The 22,367-nt window shown below is 44.7% G+C and overlaps 1 protein-coding gene across 1 annotated transcript in view; it reads left to right on the top strand.

Annotated features, from left to right (window-relative positions):
- The window catches only part of NFATC1 (nuclear factor of activated T cells 1), a 108,506-nt gene that overhangs the window by 77,492 nt on the left and 8,647 nt on the right, over positions 1-22,367 (top strand). Inside the window, exon 9 of the mRNA XM_086615182.1 lies at positions 6,551-7,237. Within this exon, the coding sequence (XP_086471308.1) occupies positions 6,551-7,237 (687 nt within the window). The remainder of the gene's footprint in view (positions 1-6,550; positions 7,238-22,367) is intronic.

The following is a 22,367-nucleotide window of genomic DNA, read 5'->3' as shown; positions in this document are numbered from 1 at the left end:
CCAGGCTGCCAGCAGCCGTTGGGATGACCTGTGCAGCATCTTCCGAAGGAACGTCTGGTTCACGGTGAGGAGGGTGTGCTGCCTGGCTCGGAACGGACCGGTGGGGGAGGATTTTGAAGGCACAAACAGCATTTCAGAGCTCAGCTCAGTAATGGAGATTGGGCCACCGAACTCCTCAACTCAACCTTCTTTGAAAGTCTCATCCCAAATCCTTAGCAATTACGAGATGTTTAGTCCAGCAGTCGAAGAAACGTGTGTGTGTGTGCACATGATAAAAAAGTAGTGTTTTAATTTTCATATGCTAACTAAAAAATCTGCGTGCCGGTGCCAGGAAACTACATCATAGTCTGCACCGTGAAAGGTGGCTATTTTGTTTGAGAGGTTCAGTCAAACTAAGGGCAAAATAAATACATTATAGCACCATAAATGTCTGCATTGATAATACTATGTGGAAATGGGAATTTGTTAGTTTAATGTTAATCAGGATAAACATCTGTTTAATTTATATGATTACATTTTCTCAGTTCACATATTTTAACAGCACCCCCCAAAAAAAAAGTTTAAAAACCCATCTGGATTGCTAAAGTGTAAAAGCAAACAGACTTGTTAGAATTGTCAAAAAATGCATATAATTTATATTTAAGCACTTTCTGACTCCCTTTACTGAATGTGCATGATTTATTATTTTTCTTCAGGGTTTGATATATTAACATTTTACCTGCTAGAAAGACTTTTCATTTAAACGTGGGCTTGCAGAACTGGCTGAAATATTTCTCCCAGATTCAGATCGACACAGAAGGACCATTGTCTTCCGCCCGGTGCCTCGGTATGATGTCATAACCCTGGTCTCTCTGAGTAAGAAGCTTTGATTTATAGCCAGGGCTGCTGCCAGTGTGCCGTTCTCAGAACTTTGTATTAAATTAGATGACATAATGCCATGAGTCCAGAGTCTAAGAAGGCATCGTCAAGCCATTGAAAACCAATTAGCACAGATTAAGTTGCTTATCAGACTAATTTAGAACTGTGAGCTCTCTCATATTTTAATATTCAAAATCGAGGACTATTTAAATCATCCATCGGCCGACCTAATGCATTGTGAAGTCAGAAGTGTTTAAAAATTCACCATATGAACTGAACTTGCCTTCTTTTTTTCATTTTTATGGCAAGGGCCTGATCCTTCAGCAGAGTAGGGGCTCTGAAACGAGTAACGTTACTTTCGAGGCTGAGCGTGCGTGAAAACTTGCATCACCTTTTCTGTTCACGATACCACGGATTCCAACTTCTGCAATTTATTATCAGCAAATCTCAGCAAATTTGGTCACAAGTTTTCATGCCAGCCAGCTGAGAGTCTGCAAGACTGGGTGTTATCTCAGCACCACGGAGCAGCTCGTTGCCGTTGGACGCGGCTCTGCTGAATTTAAGAAGTAGTCTGGTTTCTGCTAAAAGTGCTTGCAGGTTCTGAACGGCTGTAGGGCTTTCCAGTGAATCCCCTGTGTAACTGGGAGTATCTCTTTCAGCCGGCAGGTTTTCACCAAATCATTTAAGATTTGAAATATTTGAGCTGGAAGTTAGTCGGGCTGATACTGTTCTCCGTTAATTATTAATCCTGAGAAAATTAACTGTACTCTCTGTATCAGGAGTCAGCGAGACAGTGGGTGGGGTGTTTAGGAACTGGTAGCTTTGTTACGTGCAAGTATTTTGACTTGTTTGAGGAACACCATAGAATCATAGAATCATAGAATGGTTAGGGCTGGAAGGGACCTTCAAAGGTCATCTAGTCCAACCCCCCTGCAAGGAACATCAAGGGATATCTCCAACTAGATCAGGTTGCTCAGGGCCTCGTCCAACCTGGCCTTGAACATCTCCAGGGATGGAGCATTCACCACCTCTCTGGGCAACCTGTTCCAGTGTTCTACAACTCTCATGGTAAAAAATTTTTTCCTAATATCCAACCTGAATCTACCTCCCTCTATTTTAAAACCATTACCCCTTGTCCTATCACAACTGGCCCTCCTGAACAGCCTCTGCCCATCTTTCTTGTAGGCCCCTTGAGGTACTGGAAGACCGCTATAAGGTCACCCCAGAGCCTCCTCTTCTCCAGGCTCAACAGCCCCAACTCTTTCAGCCTGTAAAGGTTCTTTCAGCATAGACGCTGTGATGGCAAGTGGGTAGCCAGTGAGTACAGGTACAGGCTGATCCTGCGTTGGGTTTTGGAAGGTGGACCTTGAGATACCCACAGCTCCTGCCTCGGGCTCTCTGCAGTCCTTCGCAAAGTGGAACTAAACTGTTGCCCTTTTAAAGGAAGAACATAAGGTGTTTTCCACCAACTTTTCACACATTCACGGTATTTTCAGAAAGACCAGGAGGACAGACCCACAGCTCTTGGGAGTTGAGTTTGGAAGTACAAACATTGGCAAAGATCTTTGGCCTTTGTTACTCCCGTTGGTGAAGTCACGTAGGCTGGGGAGAAGCAGATACAGGAGACAGTGTTATAAATAAGCCGTTAAGTGGTGTAATGTGGCAATTTGTGGTGTATCTGTCCTCCACAAGTCAAGTAGCATAGTTAGTAATGTCAAAATACAAAAGTTGAGGTCTAGCCAGAAAGGGCAGTGTTACGTTGCTACTGACATGCTCAGCTTTGCAGCTCTGATTCCAGATCATCCGGGTCATTAGTAATGGTTTCTCCAGGAAAAATAAATAAATAAATAAATAAATCCTACAGAGCTTCCTTCTCCAAACTGATACCCTGTGAAAACATTTACACTTTTTTAAAGGGGAGGGAGTGGCTGCCATCCCAGCTTGATCCGTACGCTCGCTCTGCAGAGGGTTAAATGGCTGTACGAATGGCGAGGCACGGAAAAGTCAGATACAAATCCCTTTCAGCATCAATATTTTTTTTCTGTCTTTCAGTGTGATGCCTATTCTAGTGATGAGATTACCGTACAAGCAAAATCCATGGTACTTAGCAAGGGGAGACTTTTTTACTGTGTGGAAAAAACACATTAAAAAAGGTAATGGAGACAATTCAGATGAACAAATTCGGACACCTCTAAGCCAAAGTGCAGGTAGTATCTGTCCATTTAAAGACAATTTGTTTCCCATGGCATGAAATTACTGATGCTCAGGAGTATCAGTTCAGAGTGATACAAGGGGACAATGTAAACAGATGTCATAGAATCATAGAATCATAGAATGGTTAGGGCTGGAAGGGACCTTCAAAGGTCATCTAGTCCAACCCCCCTGCAAGGAACAGGGATATCTCCAACTAGATCAGGTTGCTCAGGGCCTCAAATAAATATATGTCAAATAAAACAGAGGTCCCACTTGATTCCATATCCCTCCTTCTTGGTTCCCTCTCTGGCTGCCAACCTGCCATCAGCAAACGAGCTGCTGTGACTTACCCCGACTGGTCCTATAATTAACACCAGTCCCTATTTTCCCTCTGAATTTAGGGACAGCCAGGAGTGTCCTTGGTTTCTGTGACCACCTCCAGGAGAGTTTTTGGACTAGCAGGTCTGGAACATTGTCCTTTCTGCCCATCAGTCCTTCACCCAGTGCAGCACAGGACTTACTGGTTATCCTCTGTTGGCTGCGGCAGGCGTAGTTCAGCGTAGCAACATATGAAAAGATTCCCAGTGTTCATGGCCACTCATCAGATCTCCAAAGAGACCCCATGGCATCGCTTTTGTAAAGAAAAAATTAAGCAAAGTGACAAAAAAAGTGCCTGGTAAACCAAGTAGCAAAGAGGTGCCGCAGAAGAGCTACGATGAAGGATCAGCCTGGGATGAGGAACCTGCCTTCTTTAAAGCCTCCAGCCCGCCTGCCGCCAGGGCTGTAACCCTTCCCTGGGTTATAACAAGTCAGACAACTCCAGGGTTTATTGGAGTTGAATTGCCAGTGGTTGAGCTTGGAATTACTTAGCACAGGTGTTTCTATAACAGTGATATATTGGGAAAATTCAGTGTTCAACAACCATCATATTTCCAGCTGTGCTGTGGTTAGTGCAAGCACGGTGAGCCTAATATAAAACACGTGAGAGTATTTGCTAGCTCAGGAACTTATTAAAGGTATTTTCTTACAATATCTGAGCTGCTATGTTTATCTAGGTGCGTTTCTTTGGTCCTGCATTTTCATAAAGGGTGTGATGTTGGTTTTATAAAGCTGTCATTGAAGCTGGAATCTGCTTCTCTGCAACCAAGCGTGTTAGCAGCCCTGCTAGCCGGTGCGCAGCACGTGAGCAGGTGAAAATAAGATTACGAGGAATCCAATGGCAGTCCATTATCCTTAGCACGTTCTTCCTGAGCAGCACCTGTGCATCTGTTCCATCTATAGACGTGTTTTTACCAGGGGTGCTAGAAATCTTGAAACGAGTGTTGCAAGCATCTATATGTGTAAGAACATAAAAGGAGCAAAGTTAACTAGGGGCTGGGGGGCTGTAAAACAAGGGTAGTGAAGTGCATTCACCAGCAGCAAAATTTGTGAGTGTTAAAAGAAGTTTTATACGTACGTATGCGCACACGTGCGTTTTTAGAGGTTCAGGAGAGTCATACACGGACACAGTAGATGGCTGGAGAATGTGTAAGGGTGTTGCTGAGTTGTGCAAAGATGTTTTATCAATACCTTTGTTCCACAACGGGTCGGTTATTCTGATATTCGTAAATATATTCTCTGATATCACTGTAAATTTCCAACAGCACCTTCAAGCAACAGCTGTTCCTGTGGATCTCTTTTTGGGAAAGAAGATAAATGCCACTGTGCATCCATGCTCAATTGTTGTATGTATTAGAGTTGCATCTGGCTTGAAAAAGTACATCTACAGACTAGCTGGGTCCTATTATTTATAATTTTCCTGATTGTCCTGGTTTCAGCTGGAACACAATTAGTGCTTCTCTTTACCAGCTAGAAGAGCTCTGTGTTTTGGTTTTAGTCTGGGATTTGTTATGAGAAGAACGTTGACAGCACACTGATGTTTATGGTTGGCACTGAGACCTCAAGGACCTTTCAGCTTCCCGCGTTTTGCCAGTGTGCAGGAACACAACAGGATAAGGGGGAGCACAGCCGGGACGGGGTGTCCACAACTCCCCTTACAATTTGAGCTTAGATTTAGGATTGAGGGCTAAATTGGCCAATTAGTATTCCATATCGTGCAACGTCATGCCCAGTATAAAGATGAGGGTTGACTGGAACGAAGGGCTTTTGGTCTTCTGGAGGCTCTCACTCTGGGACTCTTGATGTGCACTCTTCTCTCTCTCTCTGGGCCTCTCGCTGGTCTGGGATTGCAGTGTTGGGACTGACCTGTTTCGGGATTGTTAGTCTGGGATGTGCCTTGGTCAAGGGGTGGTGAACAATTACACTGTGCATCACTTGTTTGTGTATATCATCATTATTCATATATATATATATATTCATACGTTATTGTTACTAGTATTAAATTGTTCTTACCTCAACCCACAGGCCTCTTTCCCTTTTCCCCTTTAATTCTCTTCCCCATCCCCTGGGAGTGGGGAGCGTGAGCGAGAGGCTGTGGGGTGTTTAGTTGCCGGACGGCCTAAAGCACAGCCCTGCTAGAAAAACTGAGTGTCTTTTACCTCTGCACTGCACATGGCATGGAAGAAGCAGCAAAGATGCCTCTCTCTGATTTGAGAGAGAAAGCTGATGCGAAAAAGACACTTTTGTTTGAGGAGGGGTCTCTTCTCTGATCCAAGAAAGCAGCTCTATGTTTGTCACAACTGCGTTGATGCTCGTATGCGGTCATTCTGTCCATGTGCTGGTGGTAGAGACATGGCTTGACAGCTCAATTAGAGCCTCTTTTGGGACAATGGGTAGAGCAAGCTGAGGTCTAGAATAGGAGTCAGGTTTTGCTGGTAGCCAGAAACTAAGTTAACATTTGTTAGGAGCTGGCATTAGGAGGTTGGATCCAACTTTGAGTCACTAAGAGTTGGATGCAACTCACTGAGTACTTTACACCCATTGGCTGGTTAATAAGATTAAACACAATCATGTAAAAACTCCATAAATCAAATCCTTCTCTTTCAAAAATACCCTCGTAATTGAAAACTTCTTGTACATAGTAGTTTGTCGTGTATCTTTGCGATTTTACTTCCACTGAACTCTGAAAGCCTCATCTCTACCTTATTATGCTCCAGTTTACCAAATGAGCAGACATCTATCAAATGGGCCATCAGTAGCCGTAGAAATGCAGTAGTATATCCAAGTTAAAATTCTTGCTTTGATTACTACAAATCCATGGAGCCCTTGGGTCCAAAGCTTCCACTGAAGCACAGCTATTTGCAAATAGATTTTTATAGCACATTAGTGCTGGAGGAGAGTCCAAAGAAAATAGTCCTTTTCAATATTAGAACCAGCTGTGACTTTCTTGTGCTGATGACTCATTCATTTTTTTTTTTTATAGAGTGGGAGAACTAGGCAAAAGACACACAGAGTCTTATTCAAGAGGTTGTTTGTTTTGCAAAGGGTATCCTAGCCACAAGCCAACTTGATCATACCAATACGCAACTCATGTTTATTTAAAACTTTTTTCTTTTAACAGTTCCAATTATAAAAACAGAACCCACAGATGACTATGAGCCTGCTCAAACCTGTGGACCAATGAACCAAGGCTTAAGCCCTCTCTCTAAACCATACTACAGCCAGCAGATCATGATGCCCCCTGATCCTGGTTCGTGCCTCGTGGCTGGCTTTGCCTCCTGTCAGCAGAGAAATGCCGTGATGTCACCCTCTCCCAACGCAAGCCCCAAGCTGCACGACCTTTCGTCCTCTCCTTACAAGTGCATCCCCAACCCGGGCCACAGTCACCTCGGACTTCAGCAGCCCGCTGGAGGTGTCCCCACCATACAGGAAGTGCCAAGGTCTATAGTTGTGCACCCAAGCTCCCCCGAGCAATCATCTCACATCATGCTACAGCCGCAGGTGAGTCAACATCTGAGCAGTAGCTGTCCCCTTGGTTATCAACAAACACTCTATCCCAACAGTCCCTCTTCTCCAGTTCCATCTGTTACCCAAGAGCCAACCTATTTGCAGTCCTGCAGTCCAACTCACTCATCCATAATGGGTCAACAGCAGCAGCAACTGCCGAAGGTTCACAGAAATGAGTCTCCAACAACCCAACCACTGTCATTGCCAGAGTTGCATGAGGAAAGTAATCATAATTTGGCCCCTATTCCTGTAACGATCAAGCGAGAACCTGAGGAATTGGACCAGATGTACCTGGATGATGGTAAGTCTTCTGCAGCATAGGTTTGCGTTCAACCATGTTGCTATATCAGTGAGTTCCCTTAACCCCCCTCCTCCTTTTGAGTCCTGGTGGAAAAAAAAGATCAATTAACAGCCTGGTGGAATGGCGTGGACTTTTGCTTGGATCATCTCTGTACGGGAAAGGGCTCTTTAGTTGCGTTTGAGATGATGAAACCGTATTATCTGAGCGTTAGACGCTGTTAGTTACGGTAGAGCTGGCTGCATGACTGGTAGCTGTGTTGCAAAAATCTTAATCTTGGCTGATGCCCATGCCAGTGACCTGTGGAACCGCGGGGAAAACATATTTAACATTGTCCCATCCATAATACAGTGAAACCTCGGACGTGCAAATCTGTTGGCTGGAACTAAATGATAAACTGCTCTACTTCAGCGGAGAGGGTTCAAATGAAAAACGGGGGCACGTCTTTGGGTGTGACTTGGCAGTCTGGTGGCATCTGACGTTGGGACTACTTTTTCTTCCCGTTCTCATTGTGGACTTGCTGCTGCTTTGTTTTTGTTGTTGTTTTTTTTTTTTTTGTGCTTTTTGTAAGGTTCTATGTGTATATGTATTCTACATGCACCACTGAAAAGCTAAAATGCTGTGATGAACTTGTCAGACTCTAGTTTCCAAAGATTTATTAGTGGGACGTAATAAAAGGGATAATCTGGAATTTGATTATGTGACCTCACCGAACTATGATTTAGCACTTGCTGCTAAGTATCCCAGTGGTATTCTGGACCCTCACCTTAATACAGTACGTGAGTTCCCTTCCAATAGCCACATAACTTTATATAACATCTCGTGCTATTTAAAGAAGAAATGCTTTTGAAATGGCTCCACTGAACCTAATTGGTGCCAAGGAACATCTGAATGTGATTGTCTTTCAGGGAGAATTTAAAGACAGTTCATTGCACTGTTTTTCTTTAAAAAAGGACATTTAGTCATTCTGTTTTAAACAGCGTGATACTCCCTGAATTAGGATTACAAATTAATGTTTTGGAGCTTGAGTAGCAGCCTTTTGCGTTTCAGCTCCAGGAGAATGATTTTTCCTAACAGAAGTTATTATTGGTTACATGATAGACAGGTCTAAGGAATTTTTCCCTAATTAGGAATTCAGTTCACTAAATTTTTGCACAACGCATCTTTTGTGACGAGGTTTTCTTCGTACGGAGTGGATTTTTGCCACGTGTCTATGCTGTAAAGAGCAAGATTTCAGTAAACCAAACAAGAAATGTACACAAACCGAAACGAAAAGCCGTGCCCAAATTTTGGTTTTGAGAGAAACCAGAAGTTATCTATGGAAGGAAGAGAATACAGATAAAATCTAAACCTAGTCAGTAGCTGTCTTGCTAGAAGAGCACAAGAAATGGGCAGTCTTTCTGCCTTACCTCTCCAAAATCCAGCGACCACTTCTCCGACAGCACCGTGTGGTCTGAGAGAGATTTTAGTTTTTTCAGCAATGCTCATTCTCTCTGACAAAGCATAAATGGTTTAGTCTTTACCTGCCTCTCTCTTCCATTCCCTCTTCTTAACACATGTGCACACCAGTCCTCTGACAGATAATCAAAATTAATTATAGAAGCCACCGTGTACATCTGCACTGATGCTTCAAGTTGACCGTCAAGATCTCTTCAGCCAGGCAAATCCAGGTGTGCTTCCAGCAGTCTATCGAAATCATTCTTTGGCTGACCACAGGAACTATAGAAGGAGGAAGAATTCATAGGTGTAACAATCACGATAACAATACGTAACAGGAAAAAGTTAACCTAGGTAGTTCCATAAAAATTAAACACCACCGGTTCCCTCTAAAGGTGGTGATCAGAAATGGTAACCTGAGGAAGTCCCTTTTCTATGTCTAAACTGGTATTTAGGTTTGTCTCAGGGGTCGCACTGACGGAGGGTAACCCACCTGAGCTGCCCTTTCCTTTCACTGCCTGAAGAAAAGGCCACCCACTCTATGTTTGGTGTCAACAGAATGAAGCCCTTATAGAAATCAGGAGCGGACTGTTACTGTCGTCTTGTCTCAGTATTTGGGCAGTCGAGAGAGAAAGTACGTGGCAGAGGGGCATAACATTTAGTCTGGTGTAACTACAGGCTCCATGGAAAGGGTGACCTCCATCCATCTTGCCCTTAGCCACATGTTCTTGCTGCTTCCTTTGAGTCACATCAATTGATTATGGAGCGGCAGAGCAGGCTAATGGAAAATGAACCTGCCCAAAATGGCAAAACCCACGTAGTTTTCCGCTGAGTCAGCTGACAGAACCACATTCCCCAGTTCCAGTAGCTGAGTCCAGCCCACGAGCGGGGCAGGAAACCTGTTGATGCAGGTCAAGGAGTCCAACGGGACTGCTCTGGGTGGCAGCAGGCCACCCGTAGATCAGAGTAAGTGTGAATCGAAGCCACATCTGATGTCATCAACCCCAGCAACTATCTAATCAGCTCATCCTGTCTCAGTAAAAAATCCCTTTCTCGTGCTCACCTGTTAGTTGTGGAAGGATGACATCTGAGCTGCCTCACGCCATCTCAGAGGGCAGTTTGGCCACCACGGTGACTGCTTGGAAACCACCAGTAGTTGCTCGGGGTGTCCCAGAAGGTGCCGTTCACCGGGGTCCGCACTGGAAAAGGCGAAGCACTCCGCATGCGCGATGCCTTTGTGCCTGGTGCCTCTCCCTCTGACCTCCGGCCGTAACTGGAATACGGGAGAATGGTTTTGCAGAGTGGCTCATACCAAATAGGAGCAACTCATTTCTCATGTGCTTGATTTATTTGGGAGTAGGAGCTTTTAAGCCATCGCCGTTGTTTCTTGTTAGTATCGTGTCCATCTTTAGATGTTTTCCCTGTCGGAGGAGTGGGTGGGATATCTATGCTTTATGACCACATTGAGGCCCTGAGCAACCTGATCTAGTTGGAGATATCCCTGTTCCTTGCAGGGGGGTTGGACTAGATGACCTTTGAAGGTCCCTTCCAGCCCTAACCATTCTATGATTCTATGATTCTGAAAACCAGAATATCCAATCATACCCATGAGTAAGGACAGTTACTCTTCTTTTTTTTTTTTTTAGAATAGATTGCTGCTCTACCTCTTTATAATTCGTTGTCTCACTGATTCAGTTCAGATCCCTTCATACAGCATGATTTAAACTTTTTTCCAGTATTTTTTTCGGTCTTTGCACCTGTGAACAATAGGAAAGCCAGAGAGAGCTCAGATGTACTTGACTGCTTTCCTTGCCTGCTGCTCTAAGTATACCAACTCCTCCCTCATCCCTAAAGTAATTTAAAAGTAATGAAATATTTTAATGATATTAAAAATTAAATTCTCAAAGCATCACTCCATTAAAAAGGTGTATCCTCTAGTTACACCTGAAAGTACTTACGAAGTGTGAGGTATAGACATCTAACGTACATATGGGACTACCAGACAAATAAAATATCTAACTGGTTATGCCAGATTATATTTGGGAAAATTTTGATTGCTTGTTTACCACTTCGAGACGGTTTTGTTTCTGTATCTAATATATGTATAGCAGTCTTGGACCAGGTATAAACAGAATTTCTTTTGTTTCAGCTTATCAGATCGAAACAATATTCATTCCTTTTGGTCTGGAGTATCTCCAAATATAGATCATCTATGCTGTAGAGTATAGATGGAAAAAACCAGTCAGTGAGTTTATCTAAATACATATCCTGTATATGACATTTTTCTGCTTTGGTAACGGTGGGCAGCCGAAGTGATACAAAAGGAGCACCTGAAAAGACTTCCATTTTGGCAAACGAGTTTCGGTCTTGGCAATCTTGTTTTAAATCGAAATCTACAGTAGCCACCTGGGCTACTCATTAAATGTGCTGCCCATTTCAGTATGTGAATATGTGATTCAACATGTAGAACATATTTAAAACTCACCCCGTAAAGTGATACCCGATATATTATGGCTATGCTCTTGATACTGAAAGGTATCTGGCTTGTACACCAGCACCCGTTTCAAATAATTCTGAGCTCAACCTCCCAGCAGAGATCATGGCTGACTCCCTTTGCTGCCTTCACCGCAAGGCTGGATTAAAAGCGGTTGCAACGTGACATTTATGCCTGAGTTTGGTCCTCTGCAGGAACCCGTGGTCCTTTGTGGCAGGAGAGGAGAATGTCTCCTGTCCTCCTCGCCGTAAGCTCTTGCAGCAACCTCCAGGACACTAGGACACCCTGGCAGACCACTGCAGGGCTAACGCTGCTCCGTGTGCCTGTGCCACTCCTCCCTAGACGGCGAAGGTTACATGACATTCCCCTTTCAGATCTAACCTGGGGTGGTGGAGCTCATGGAGAATCCTTAGACGGGCAGGCTTGAGAGACATCTTCAGTAGAAGTCCATGCAGTAATTGCTTTTAAGAGGAACCATTTTATTTGGGGATCGATGAGTCTAATGTGCCGTACAGCCCTTCGAGGCGTGAAGTGGAATTAGCATTGCCCAAAGAGGTGACCAGTTTGGGGATGCTACAAGCTGATGGGAACTCTTCCTGGTGCCTTGAACCAGTCATGTGAAAATTTCCCTAATTTATATCTCGCTTTCGAACATGCTCCTCTCTCCAACCCTCTAACTAGGACTTGGGTTAAAAGCTGTGCTGGTCTGCTCTTGAACTAATCCTGCTTCTTTTCTGTTGACCGGGGCAGCTCAGTCGTTTTTCCAATTTTTAACTGTTTTCCTTAACGGTGGAAGAAACCTCAAACCAGAGGCAGTGGAGTGTAAGTTCCCACTGCTCTCGGGATGTTCAGGCAGCTGGGAACCGGCCAGGCTCACAACAGGAGATGCTAAAGGTGACTTGAAATCACCTCCCTTATCCCTGTTTCCCTTTCCTGTAATGTAGCCTGGGTGGAACACAGAACTGAGCTCCGAATCTTTTATTTCACCAGGATGGAGAGACTTCAATTAGGCATGCTAATGCCAAGAAACATTTTTCAGGCTGTAACTGGCACTCCCACAAGCCATTACATTTTTTACCTGCAGCAGAATGACACTCGGTTGTGAAATTATTTCCTGCCGTTAGCAACATCAAAGAAAGTAGTTTTCATTACAGATGAAAATGAAGCTATTTCAAAAAAACGAGGGGGAAACACATTGGTACCAACAGGAAAAAATGCGTGACTGATGTGCTCAGCAGATTTCGAGGCACGTCGTACCTGCTGTGATCACTTTTCTGGTATTAATACACAGGACTTTACAAAAGCAGTTTTTAATTGAAAGCAAAGCAGCATCCTGGAGGATTCTTTAATCAAGCTATGCTTGAGTATTGAAGCTGAAGAAGATCTTGGCTGCTTCTAGCTCTGCCTGGATTCTGATCTCAGCTTTTGAGATGCGGTCCCAGCCACGCTCCCGTTGCCAGCGGTGGGGCCAGGGTTCCACCTGCCATTGAAAAAACTGTTCTCCAGAATGCCCCGATTCCTGTATAGGAGCCAGAACTGGAATAACAATATCTGAAAGACAGATCTCTTGTCTGAAATTCTGTATATTAATTCAGCCTCCTCCTCCTCCTCACATGGATGCTTTCATAAAAGTCTCAATCCCGATCTCAACTTGATTGGATCTATAAATCTGTGAGTAGTAAAGATGAAAATACATAGGCCATAAATGAAGGTATCTGATGTTTAGATATGTGGCTAACAGAAAGTATCAGAACCACATCATCATCTTTTTTAAAACAAGGAGGCTTTTGTTCTGGTGATTGTCTTTGCACAGCTGCGAGTTTTATAGCACCGTGCCAATGAATGCACTCATTGCGACTTTTATTTTACTCTGAAAAGGTAAATTGGGAGCATTAAGCCCCAATAAGTACGTAAAAGTGGCAAAACCACAGGTAAAGTGTTACTGAAAGCCACAGCCCTGCCAGCCATTTCATTTTAAACATGGCTCTTTTAAAAATAACTTTTGCAGTAAAAGCTGTAACTCCTGGATGTAATATGAGCTATTGCTAATGTCATTCCCATGAATTGCTTACAGTGTTGAACTGTTAGATGTCTGACAAGTCCATATATCTCCCGTACAGTATATATGAAAGTTTTTTTTGCCTCGAAACCATATGTTCCTTTTTTTCACTCCTCCGTATTCTTCAAACGCACGTGGTTTGGTGATATAGTTTATTTGAACAGGAACCGTAGCAGACAGAATTATTCTTTTGCTGAAATGTATCCTTTTTCGCACACCTCAGCTTCATGATTAAAGCCATTGGCTCTCGAGGCATTAAGTTTAGTCTGCTGCTGCCACAATTATGCCTTTGAAAACTCCCGAGCGCGCTCGGTGATTTCCAGTAGTCCAGATGTCACTCGAACAACACGCAGGTAGTCTGCAAAGTCCAGGAACACCGTCTACACTTGAGTCTGGCTTGGGCCAGCCTTCCCCTCCCTCCCTCTTGGCCAAGCCTCGCAGCTTGGGGAGAAAACAAAATAGCTTTCCTCATGGAAAATTTGACTTCATCTGGCGCGGTGCCTGAGCCTAGACCCTCCTTGTCTCTAACGATGATTGAAAGTGTACATGCTACTGTGATAAAACGTGCTGAGTCGTTAACATTCGGGGCTTGGGTTGAGGGTGAGGGAGGACTGGAGTAACGCCTTCGAGTCAGACCTTCGGAGGACGTGCGCGTCTGGGTCGGAGGGGTATCCCGTTACACGGAGCAGCTCGCCCGCGGGAGCGGCGTTTGCTGTTTCTAACGGGTTTGCTGAGCTGGGTCTCCCCTGGAGGCCCACCAGAAGAAAGCCCCCAGAAGAGCAGCGGATCAGACTAGGTGGCACTCCTGGTTTTCTCCGGGCAGAGCAGACCTGCCCACCTCTCAGCTGCAGTGCGCTGCGAAGTCTAGCAGTGAACTTTGCTTCCTTCTAACGTCCACACTTAGATTTCCAGGGAGGTCATAGAATCATAGAATGGTTAGGGCTGGAAGGGACCTTCAAAGGTCATCTAGTCCAACCCCCCTGCAAGGAACAGGCGTATCTCCAACTAGATCAGGTTGCTCAGGGCCTCGTCCAACCTGGCCTTGAACGTCTCCAGGGATGGAGCATCCACCACCTCTCTGGGCAACCTGTTCCAGTGTTCTACAACTCTCATGGTAAAAAATTTTTTCCTAATATCCCATCTGAATCTACCTCCCTCTATTTTAAAACCATTACCCCTTGTCCTATCACAACAGGCCCTCCTGAACAGCCTCTCCCCATCTTTCTTGTAGGCCCCCTTGAGGTACTGGAAGACCGCTATAAGGTCACCCCGGAGCCTCCTCTTCTCCAGGCTGAACAGCCCCAACTCTTTCAGCCTGTTGAAAGAGTCCTTGAGGTCCTTGAGTCTCAGGCTTTCAAGGAAGTGTCCCATCCCTTCGGAGAAGTCCTGAGTGCCTCCACCCTCCTTCAGCGATGGCAGACGCTGGCAGAGGGAGCAGGAGGCTGGCCAAGAGACGGGGAAGCTGCAGGAATCAGCAGGCAGTGTTTCCCAATGTTTCGGTACTCGAGGGTATTTCTAGCGTTGCGAACCCAGCGTTTGCTCGGCGCGCATCTGCGTGCGCGCCTTCGCCTGCAACACTTTGAGTCGTCCAGCGCTCGGCTGAAGCCACCTTGCCCCCCAACTTCTCAGCTTGGAGCCAGCTCCACGCCGCAGCCCTGCTCGTGGCTGGGGAGCTGGGGAAGAAGGTGCTTCTCGCTCCCGTGCCTGATTCTTTCTCCGATTTCCATAGCAGTGGTTGTTGGCGTTGCTGTTTGTAATGGTAAAGGTTTTGTGGGTTATTTTCTGTAAGTTTTACTTGGCGATCGGGGGAGAAGAAGTTGCTGCATCTGAGCCTCGGTAACATTTACATCTGCTTTTAAGCCTGGAGGAGCGCCAAGGAAAATATGTGGCTTGCAGCAGCGCGAGCTCCATGAGAAAGCTTTGTTCCGACGCGGTTCGCTTTAGGAATACGTCGTTTGTTTGCAACGTTTCTGCTGAGCCGTGCGGCGTTAGCCCGTCAGGTGTGGCCTCGTGGCTCCTGTATGGCCTCCGCGCTCTTCGCGTCCCGAATCCGTCCTGCCAAAACACTTCTGGGGACGCTGTCGTAGAAGGACCCCCTCTTCTCCAGGGAGCAGAAGGTCGGGCAGACCCTTGGGCTGAAGCAAGCTGCCAGCTGGGCCCGGCAGACACGTACGTGGCGGGGGAAGTGCTCCCATGAGCAAACTCCCCGACTTCACGTACGGCGCTCTTGGCTGAGCGCTCGCCAGCCGTAGCCTGGCTGGATGGCCGTGTGGCGAAGGGCTCCCGCTTGAGTCAACACCGCCGTTCCCTTCGGGTTCCTCGGGAACGGGACCAAGCGTGTGGCTGGTAGTTTGAAGGCATAATAGCTGCATTCATGGAAATCTGGTGGCTGATAGACGGGCAGAGAGGGAGGCTTTCCTCGCAGATCTCTGCGCGGCACCGTCGATTGTGTCGTCTGCGCCTGCCGGACAACGTGGGGGCTCGGTCATGGGCCTGATAGCGGCTTGACCGTCGCTGTCGAGAGCAGGCTGCTTGATAACCTGGCTCCTGGTCTTTCCTCCTCTAGTGCTGATTGCAACCAAAGGGGGCACAGGCTTTCCGCTACAGGCTTATCTCCAGGCTGGGAGGAAGCTTAGGAAAAAAAGCAGACCCTCAAAACGTTCCCCTCCTCCTCTGTCACGGAGGAAGCCCGCAAAGTCTGGACATTGCAAATACCTGGAAACGATCAGTGAGTAAGAAATACAGTAGGAAAACCGTGGTCCTGTTCCTCGTTGGTTTGTCTACAAACCAGGGAGCTGGACCAGCCCTCTGCCTGCTTCACAGGCTTGGCTTTGTCCAAAGGTCTTCTACATTTTCATAGAATCATAGAATCGTCTGGTTGGAAGAGACCTTCAAGATCATCGAGTCCAACCATTCACCCTGCCCTGTCAGGGTCCCTAAACACAATTTTGCACACTCTGAAGCCTACTGCAAGACATGTATCGGAAACCAAAGTGAGATGCTGCTGCAAGTGTGTCAAAATTCCCGAACTGTGTTGTCCCTGAGCACATGCATTGCAATATCAGCACTGAACAGTCTTGAAAAGCAACACTACGGGCTATCAAAGTCCATAACTAGTGGATTAGGTTATTTGGTCCTTACATAGTTATCCAAGCTCGTGTTATCCAAGCATCACGTAGGCACAAGAACATTCCTCACTTGCCTTGCCTTTGCACAACCAAAGCATGATTTTTCTCCTTAATTTTGGCCCTTCTGCAGCCATTTGAGAGTGCAGAAGATTAGATTTGACTCTTCATGTCTCTGCTGTCCAGATTGCTCCTGATGTTAGATTTCTGTGGGAGCTCGGGCTGAAGATTTGTTCCATTTCATAACTCGTGTGATATCTTTGGTGTCGCAGAATAGGTATTGCAGGAGATATTACAAATCAATTTTGATGCCCTGGGAGCAGCAGCCAGTTCTTTTTCTAGTGCTTCAGGGAAAATAGATGTTTTGTTGCCACCTCATAAGCAAAATCTTCTGCAAATTACTGAAGAAGTAGAAAAAATGCTGTTTAGGGTCACAAGAGAAATAAAAACCTGAAGGCTATATATTTTAACTTTTATTTCTATCCTGTATATGCAAATGCACACACACGTAAAGTGTGCACAAGAAGTGCACAAGTGCACAAAGTGTGCACACATAGTGTGTGTGCATATATGTGTGTGTGCACATACACAGACATGTATGTAATGAGCTGTAAGACTTAGTATGCTAATTCCTCTGCTTCTTTGAAGTTGTGATGGGCAAGAGTGATGTAAGTCTCTTCTATTCCTGACTGGCTTCTCTGAAAATCCTGCAGGTGCCCGTTGAGTAAAACCTTTTAGAACCATGAGGTCAGGTGGAGAAGCCCGTCTTGTGGACCTTCTATTGTGCACAGTTAGTTTCTGAACTGAAATGCTTGTTACAGCTCTGAAGTCTGGCTCCATGCTGCTGCATTCATGTTTCTCAGGCATCTGAGCTTTTGCTCTCCAGCTATTCTTTTGGAAGACTGAAGCAACTGGTAAAGATGATCTCTTTGCTATTAGTGGACTTTTTTTTCCCCTATGATAGCTCTGTGTTCCACCGTGCTCCAGGCTGCACTTGGACTCAGCCATTCATTTGAGGGCTTTCACATCAGAGCATCTGCATGAGCCGTTAAACAACTTCTCTAGACACTGTCTCCTTACAGTAATTTGTCTCTGGGTCAGTAGTACTGGGAGGTTCAAATGTTCTTCTCAATCTAAAATGACAATGTGTGAAATTGTCATGTAGAAAGAGGTTAGCAGAGAAACTGTTTTTTTTTTCAATTATGCACACTCTTGTTTGGTTGTTTTTTTTTCTTCTGAGAAAATTCTCCGAGTCATTAACTGTTAACCGTCGTGCGAGACGATGTGGCGCTGTCCCTTGGGCCCTAGCAGTCAAAGGCGAGAACTTCTTGAAGTTGCTGGGATCGATGCAACGTAAATTCGGGTTTTGCAGAAAGATAAAAGGAGTACAAGCTCTGGCTAGATGTTCCTCACCCAGGCACTCCACCAGGTCTCTTTGAAAGAGGGCCCTGGAAGGGCCACCGTGATGGAGATGGCTGCTCTGCTCCAGTCCTTGAGTTCCTAGGTAACTTTGAAAGAGTCCTCATGGATTTTTGCTTATTTTTTGTTCCACACACAGAGTATGTTAGGATGAGGAAAGACCTCATTCCAAAAGAAAAAGAAACAAAACTGATTCCAGGGCAGAAAGTACCTTCAACCACAGGGATGGTTCAGCATCAGCAAACATGGCAGCAGTGACTGCTTCAGAGAACTTTCCAGGAATTCTACTACTGTTTCCAGAAAGCCAGGCTGGACCTTTACAGGCCAGACAAGCACCACTACAGTCTGTTTAAACCATAGACTCACAATGGAACGTACCGTGTCCGACCACCACTTGCTGGGAACCTGCAAACCTCCATTGTTGCCAGACAAACTGCAGGCGTCCGCCCTATATTGGGCCCGTAGCCAGAACTGTAGAGATAAAGGTGACCATCTCCTTTGCAGAGGGCTTAGACTGACCTTTCTGCAATCCAGTATCCCAGCTACTTCACACTATTTCAGTGGTAAACTCGAGTGCTAAAGAGGAACCAGCAGTGCTGAAGTCAAGGAAAGGTTTGCCGGAAGGAAGTGGTGATGTGAAAGCATCTTCTTGCACTATTTTAGTAGCCACTTTACAAGTCCAGAGATAGCTACAACCCTCAGCTGAGTTGGTGCATACTTGCTGGCAGAGTCAGGTCTGCATGATAGAAGGTTTCTCCTGACGTGGTAGCATGGTTAGCAAGCATTCTAAGGTTTCAGACTTAGAGTATGGCTACGAAACTACCTGGTGGTGTAACTAGAGTGAAAGAAGGCTTGAGAAAAAGAGAAATGAGAGGAAGGTTAAATATAACATCCCCATTAAAAAAAAAAAAAAAAAAGATGAGCAAAGATGAATTTTGGAAGAAGAGGGGAAAGGGTGAGCGTGGGTGTGAGAGAGAGGAGTTTGTCTAAAACTGAAATGGTACAAATGAGTAGTAATAGCCCAGGATTTGTCTGCCGTGGAAAAGTGTATGTAAAGAATGCCTCACTTTGCCCCAAAATAATTTAAGTATGGAGAAAAATGAGAGGAGATGATGAAACGAGCAATGTGCTCATTAAACTTTTATATATATATCTGAGGAGAATGTGTATCTGAGTAGTAAGCTCAGAGGAGCACTGCTCTGCAGTGAGTTGGCTGCACTGCGTGGAGGTGGGAGGTTTCGGTGGCCCGGCTCCAGCTCCACGGGGGCAGGACCCTCAACCAACCCCTGGGAGTTATTTCCATGCTCTGTTGCCAAATTTTCTAGGGAGCGAGGAAAGGGCTTCAGTGCTACCACTGGGTGGAGGGAGCTCCTGTAGAGAGCCCCCAAACCCCTCAGAAATAGGGTAGAAAAGAAGGGGTTGGGAAGTGCTCTTTGAGAAAACACCTGAACTTAGTGAGAGATTTTCGTATCAGTTTTGAGACTTCTCTTGCAGTGTAACAGGGCATTCAATAAAAACGAGAAAAATCCGAAAATAGTATCCATTGGCTTTTCCCCGATTAGAAATTATCCGTAAAAAGTATTGCTGGGAGGAGTAGAAGCGATCAGCCTTTGACGAGGCAGAGGAGGATTTGTAAAAGCCCATTTTTAAGGTTATACGACTGAAGAATAAAACAGGAAATCCCCTTACTTTGCAACTGTTGAAAGATGGCATTCAAATTACATTTAGGATATGATCCAAACGCCATGAAAATTTTTTCCATCGACTTCGATGGATGTCCTAAAACAGGATGTGTTAAATCAGGGGGAATAATAACAGAGTTGCAAGTAAATTAGCAGAAGATTCACAACACATTATGAATCACTTTATTAAAGAATCAATTAGAGTCAGCTATTTAAATATAGGCAGAGTAGTAGCAAAAAAAAAATTTGAACTAGAAAAAATTAGAACATCTGTTGGAAGTTTCCAAAGCTATATTTAATATTAGCTTGGGAGAAGCACCTGGACCGAATGGTGTCTCATCAAAAATTCCTAAGTGTTTCCAGACTAAAATCACTCGGATACATTTAAAAAAAAAAAAAAAATCTGCTCAACTGAAAGAGAAAACTCCTCTCTAAACCCTTCCCTACTGCTGAATTTTGTTATGGGGAATGTCACCATCTTAAACCAGAGAAGCAGCAAAAACAAATGCGTTTTTTTGTTACTTGGATGGATCCAGTACCAGGGTCTCTGCCTTGCTGGGTGCTGCACACTACCTGCCCCAGTGAACTGGTTTGCTGGAACAGGCTCTGCCCTTGGATAACAGTACAATTAGCTAACTGGGCTGTAGGCTTTATTATTATAAAGAATATTTCGGATTCAAGCACAGAGAAGAGTATGAAAAGCGAGCGACTCTTGGTGGAGATGCCAGATTTCGTTCCAGGAGATCTACAAATGGACGAACCATTTCTTTCATCGTTAGGGGAATATTCAGAAGGGAAAAATGCTTTTGAACTCTGAGTCCAATTTGTTGTCTTTTATTGTGTTAGTCAAGAAGGTGGTAGGAGACAGGACTGCCTGTGTCTGATGGTGTGAGTTGTGACCCCAAAGATCTTTGGTCAGCCAGCTAGACATCAGCCAGCCGTGTACCTGATGTTTCAGTGGCGATATTTATCTTTCTTTGATGATGAAATCTAGATTTCTGCAACGACCAGCGTAATTTCTCTGCTGTCAATTAAGACCTGGTTTCAGGGAGGAGCTGGCAGATGCTCGTGATGCCAGATGAGGCTGCATCGTGCTTTTTGTGGTGCCGTGGTCCCCGGAGCGATGCCAGCCACCGCCTCCCTGTGCCCGTTTTCTGAAAAGTGGTGGTGTTGAGAAAGTTGTCTGAAGACAGATTTAAATTTCACATGAAAAGCTTTCGTTGAGGGGAAGCACCGTTGCAGGGGGAAACCCCCACACCTTGACAGGCTAAAACAATTGCAGGAATTCTTCTTTAAGATGTCTAAGTAGGAATATGTCTCATAACGCGGAAAAGACATCTGGATTTTACATTGCTGCTGCAAAATGAAAATCTTAGAGTGGGAGAACGTTCTTTTGGTTATTCTTGATAGAGACAACTAGAGTAAGTCAGCATAGATCCATCTAGATGTCGTGCAGCTGCACTGATTTCTACCTGTTCAGACCCTAAACACGTTTATTTAAGAATGAATGTACCAGCTGCAGGGACAATTCTTCTAGCTACATCCTTACTTGAGATTACCCCACTTTTAAGTGCAAACAGACATTTCTGTGTCTCTTTTTATTTTCCTTTACAGACTTTAGTTCGTTTTATGTATCTGTATCTCACATGCCAATGGAAATCAGGAAAGGAAATTAATTGTATGAATGGACTTCATAAACTTCATGATTTACCAGTAATGAAATCCTGGTTTGTGGAATGAGAAATAATAGGGTTTTTCCAAAATATCTTAATCCTTGGCTATGATTAGTGGCATAAAACGAACCATTCTTTCCTATGTGTCTAAAGTCCAAGTTGTGCTCCATGTAGCTACGTGATATTCTTTCCAGTCTCATGTCAGTAAATAATTGCAGCGCTGCTCTTTGGTCTGTCTCTGACCTTCACCATGCTCCCCTTTCTCGAACAAAAGCTGAGAGTTGCAAGAGATTGATCTCCTCCTGTGATCTGATCTAGTCTAGTGTGAAAGGAAAGTTCATTAATCCTGCTCCCAAACTCCTTGACCAGTTTACCATAAAGGTACTGCTCTATAAGCGTACGTCATACAGCACAGCCATAACAGTGCTTAAAACGGGATTAGCCAATACCTCGTATTTTCTGACTGCTCCTACTTTTGCAGAAATACAAACTTGATTTCTTTATATTGTCAAGGGTGATTTTTTTTTTTGGTAAAAAAATTATTTTAACTAGATCAGGTTTTATGAGTTTAGGCTAGGATATTGTCTAGTCTGTCTAAACTTGGCCACTGTGTAACTCTAGTCATTATTACCTGAGCATGAAACCAAAGATGTGTTTTAAGGAGGGTCTTGTGGGCATGAGAAGAACCAAGTAGCTTAACGTCATCTTGTTTTAACAATTAAAAATGGGCAGCTGAGCTGTATACTCAAGCAAATTGAGGATTTTTAGGCCTGGAGAAATAGTTTAGCATCCAGAACAGAAAAACCACATGCTACTAAAACCCCGTGTATGGTCTTCCACTATTCCCTAGAAAGCGGGTAGGGCTCTAGGATCAAACCGTAGGCGCAGGCATGGGCATTAAAGCCAACACACTGAAGTAAACACCGAAATGTGGTTGTCCTCTTTGGGTGGTAGGAATCAGAAGTAAGACTGCTGACTTCAGGGGAATCGTGTATGCTTCAAAATTCAGGCAAGATAAGAGAACAAATCTACTTGCCTCTTTTTGCGTATCAACTTTAAAACATTTCAAATAGTCTTTAGGGAATAACGAGCAAAATAGGGCGTTTACAATGCAGTGACTGATTCTTTCCTGCCGAGCCATCAGACCTGTACCTTGTGCATTTGTAGACCACCTTTACATATCTGCCTGTGTTTAATAAGGACTTGATGCCAAGCCCATTGACATGATTAGGAGTTCTTGTGTT

The sequence above is a fragment of the Tauraco erythrolophus genome, chromosome 7, assembly GCF_009769465.1.
Source record: "Tauraco erythrolophus isolate bTauEry1 chromosome 7, bTauEry1.pri, whole genome shotgun sequence".
Lineage (NCBI taxonomy): Eukaryota > Metazoa > Chordata > Aves > Musophagiformes > Musophagidae > Tauraco > Tauraco erythrolophus.
This window is presented reverse-complemented; position numbering and strand designations above follow the sequence as displayed.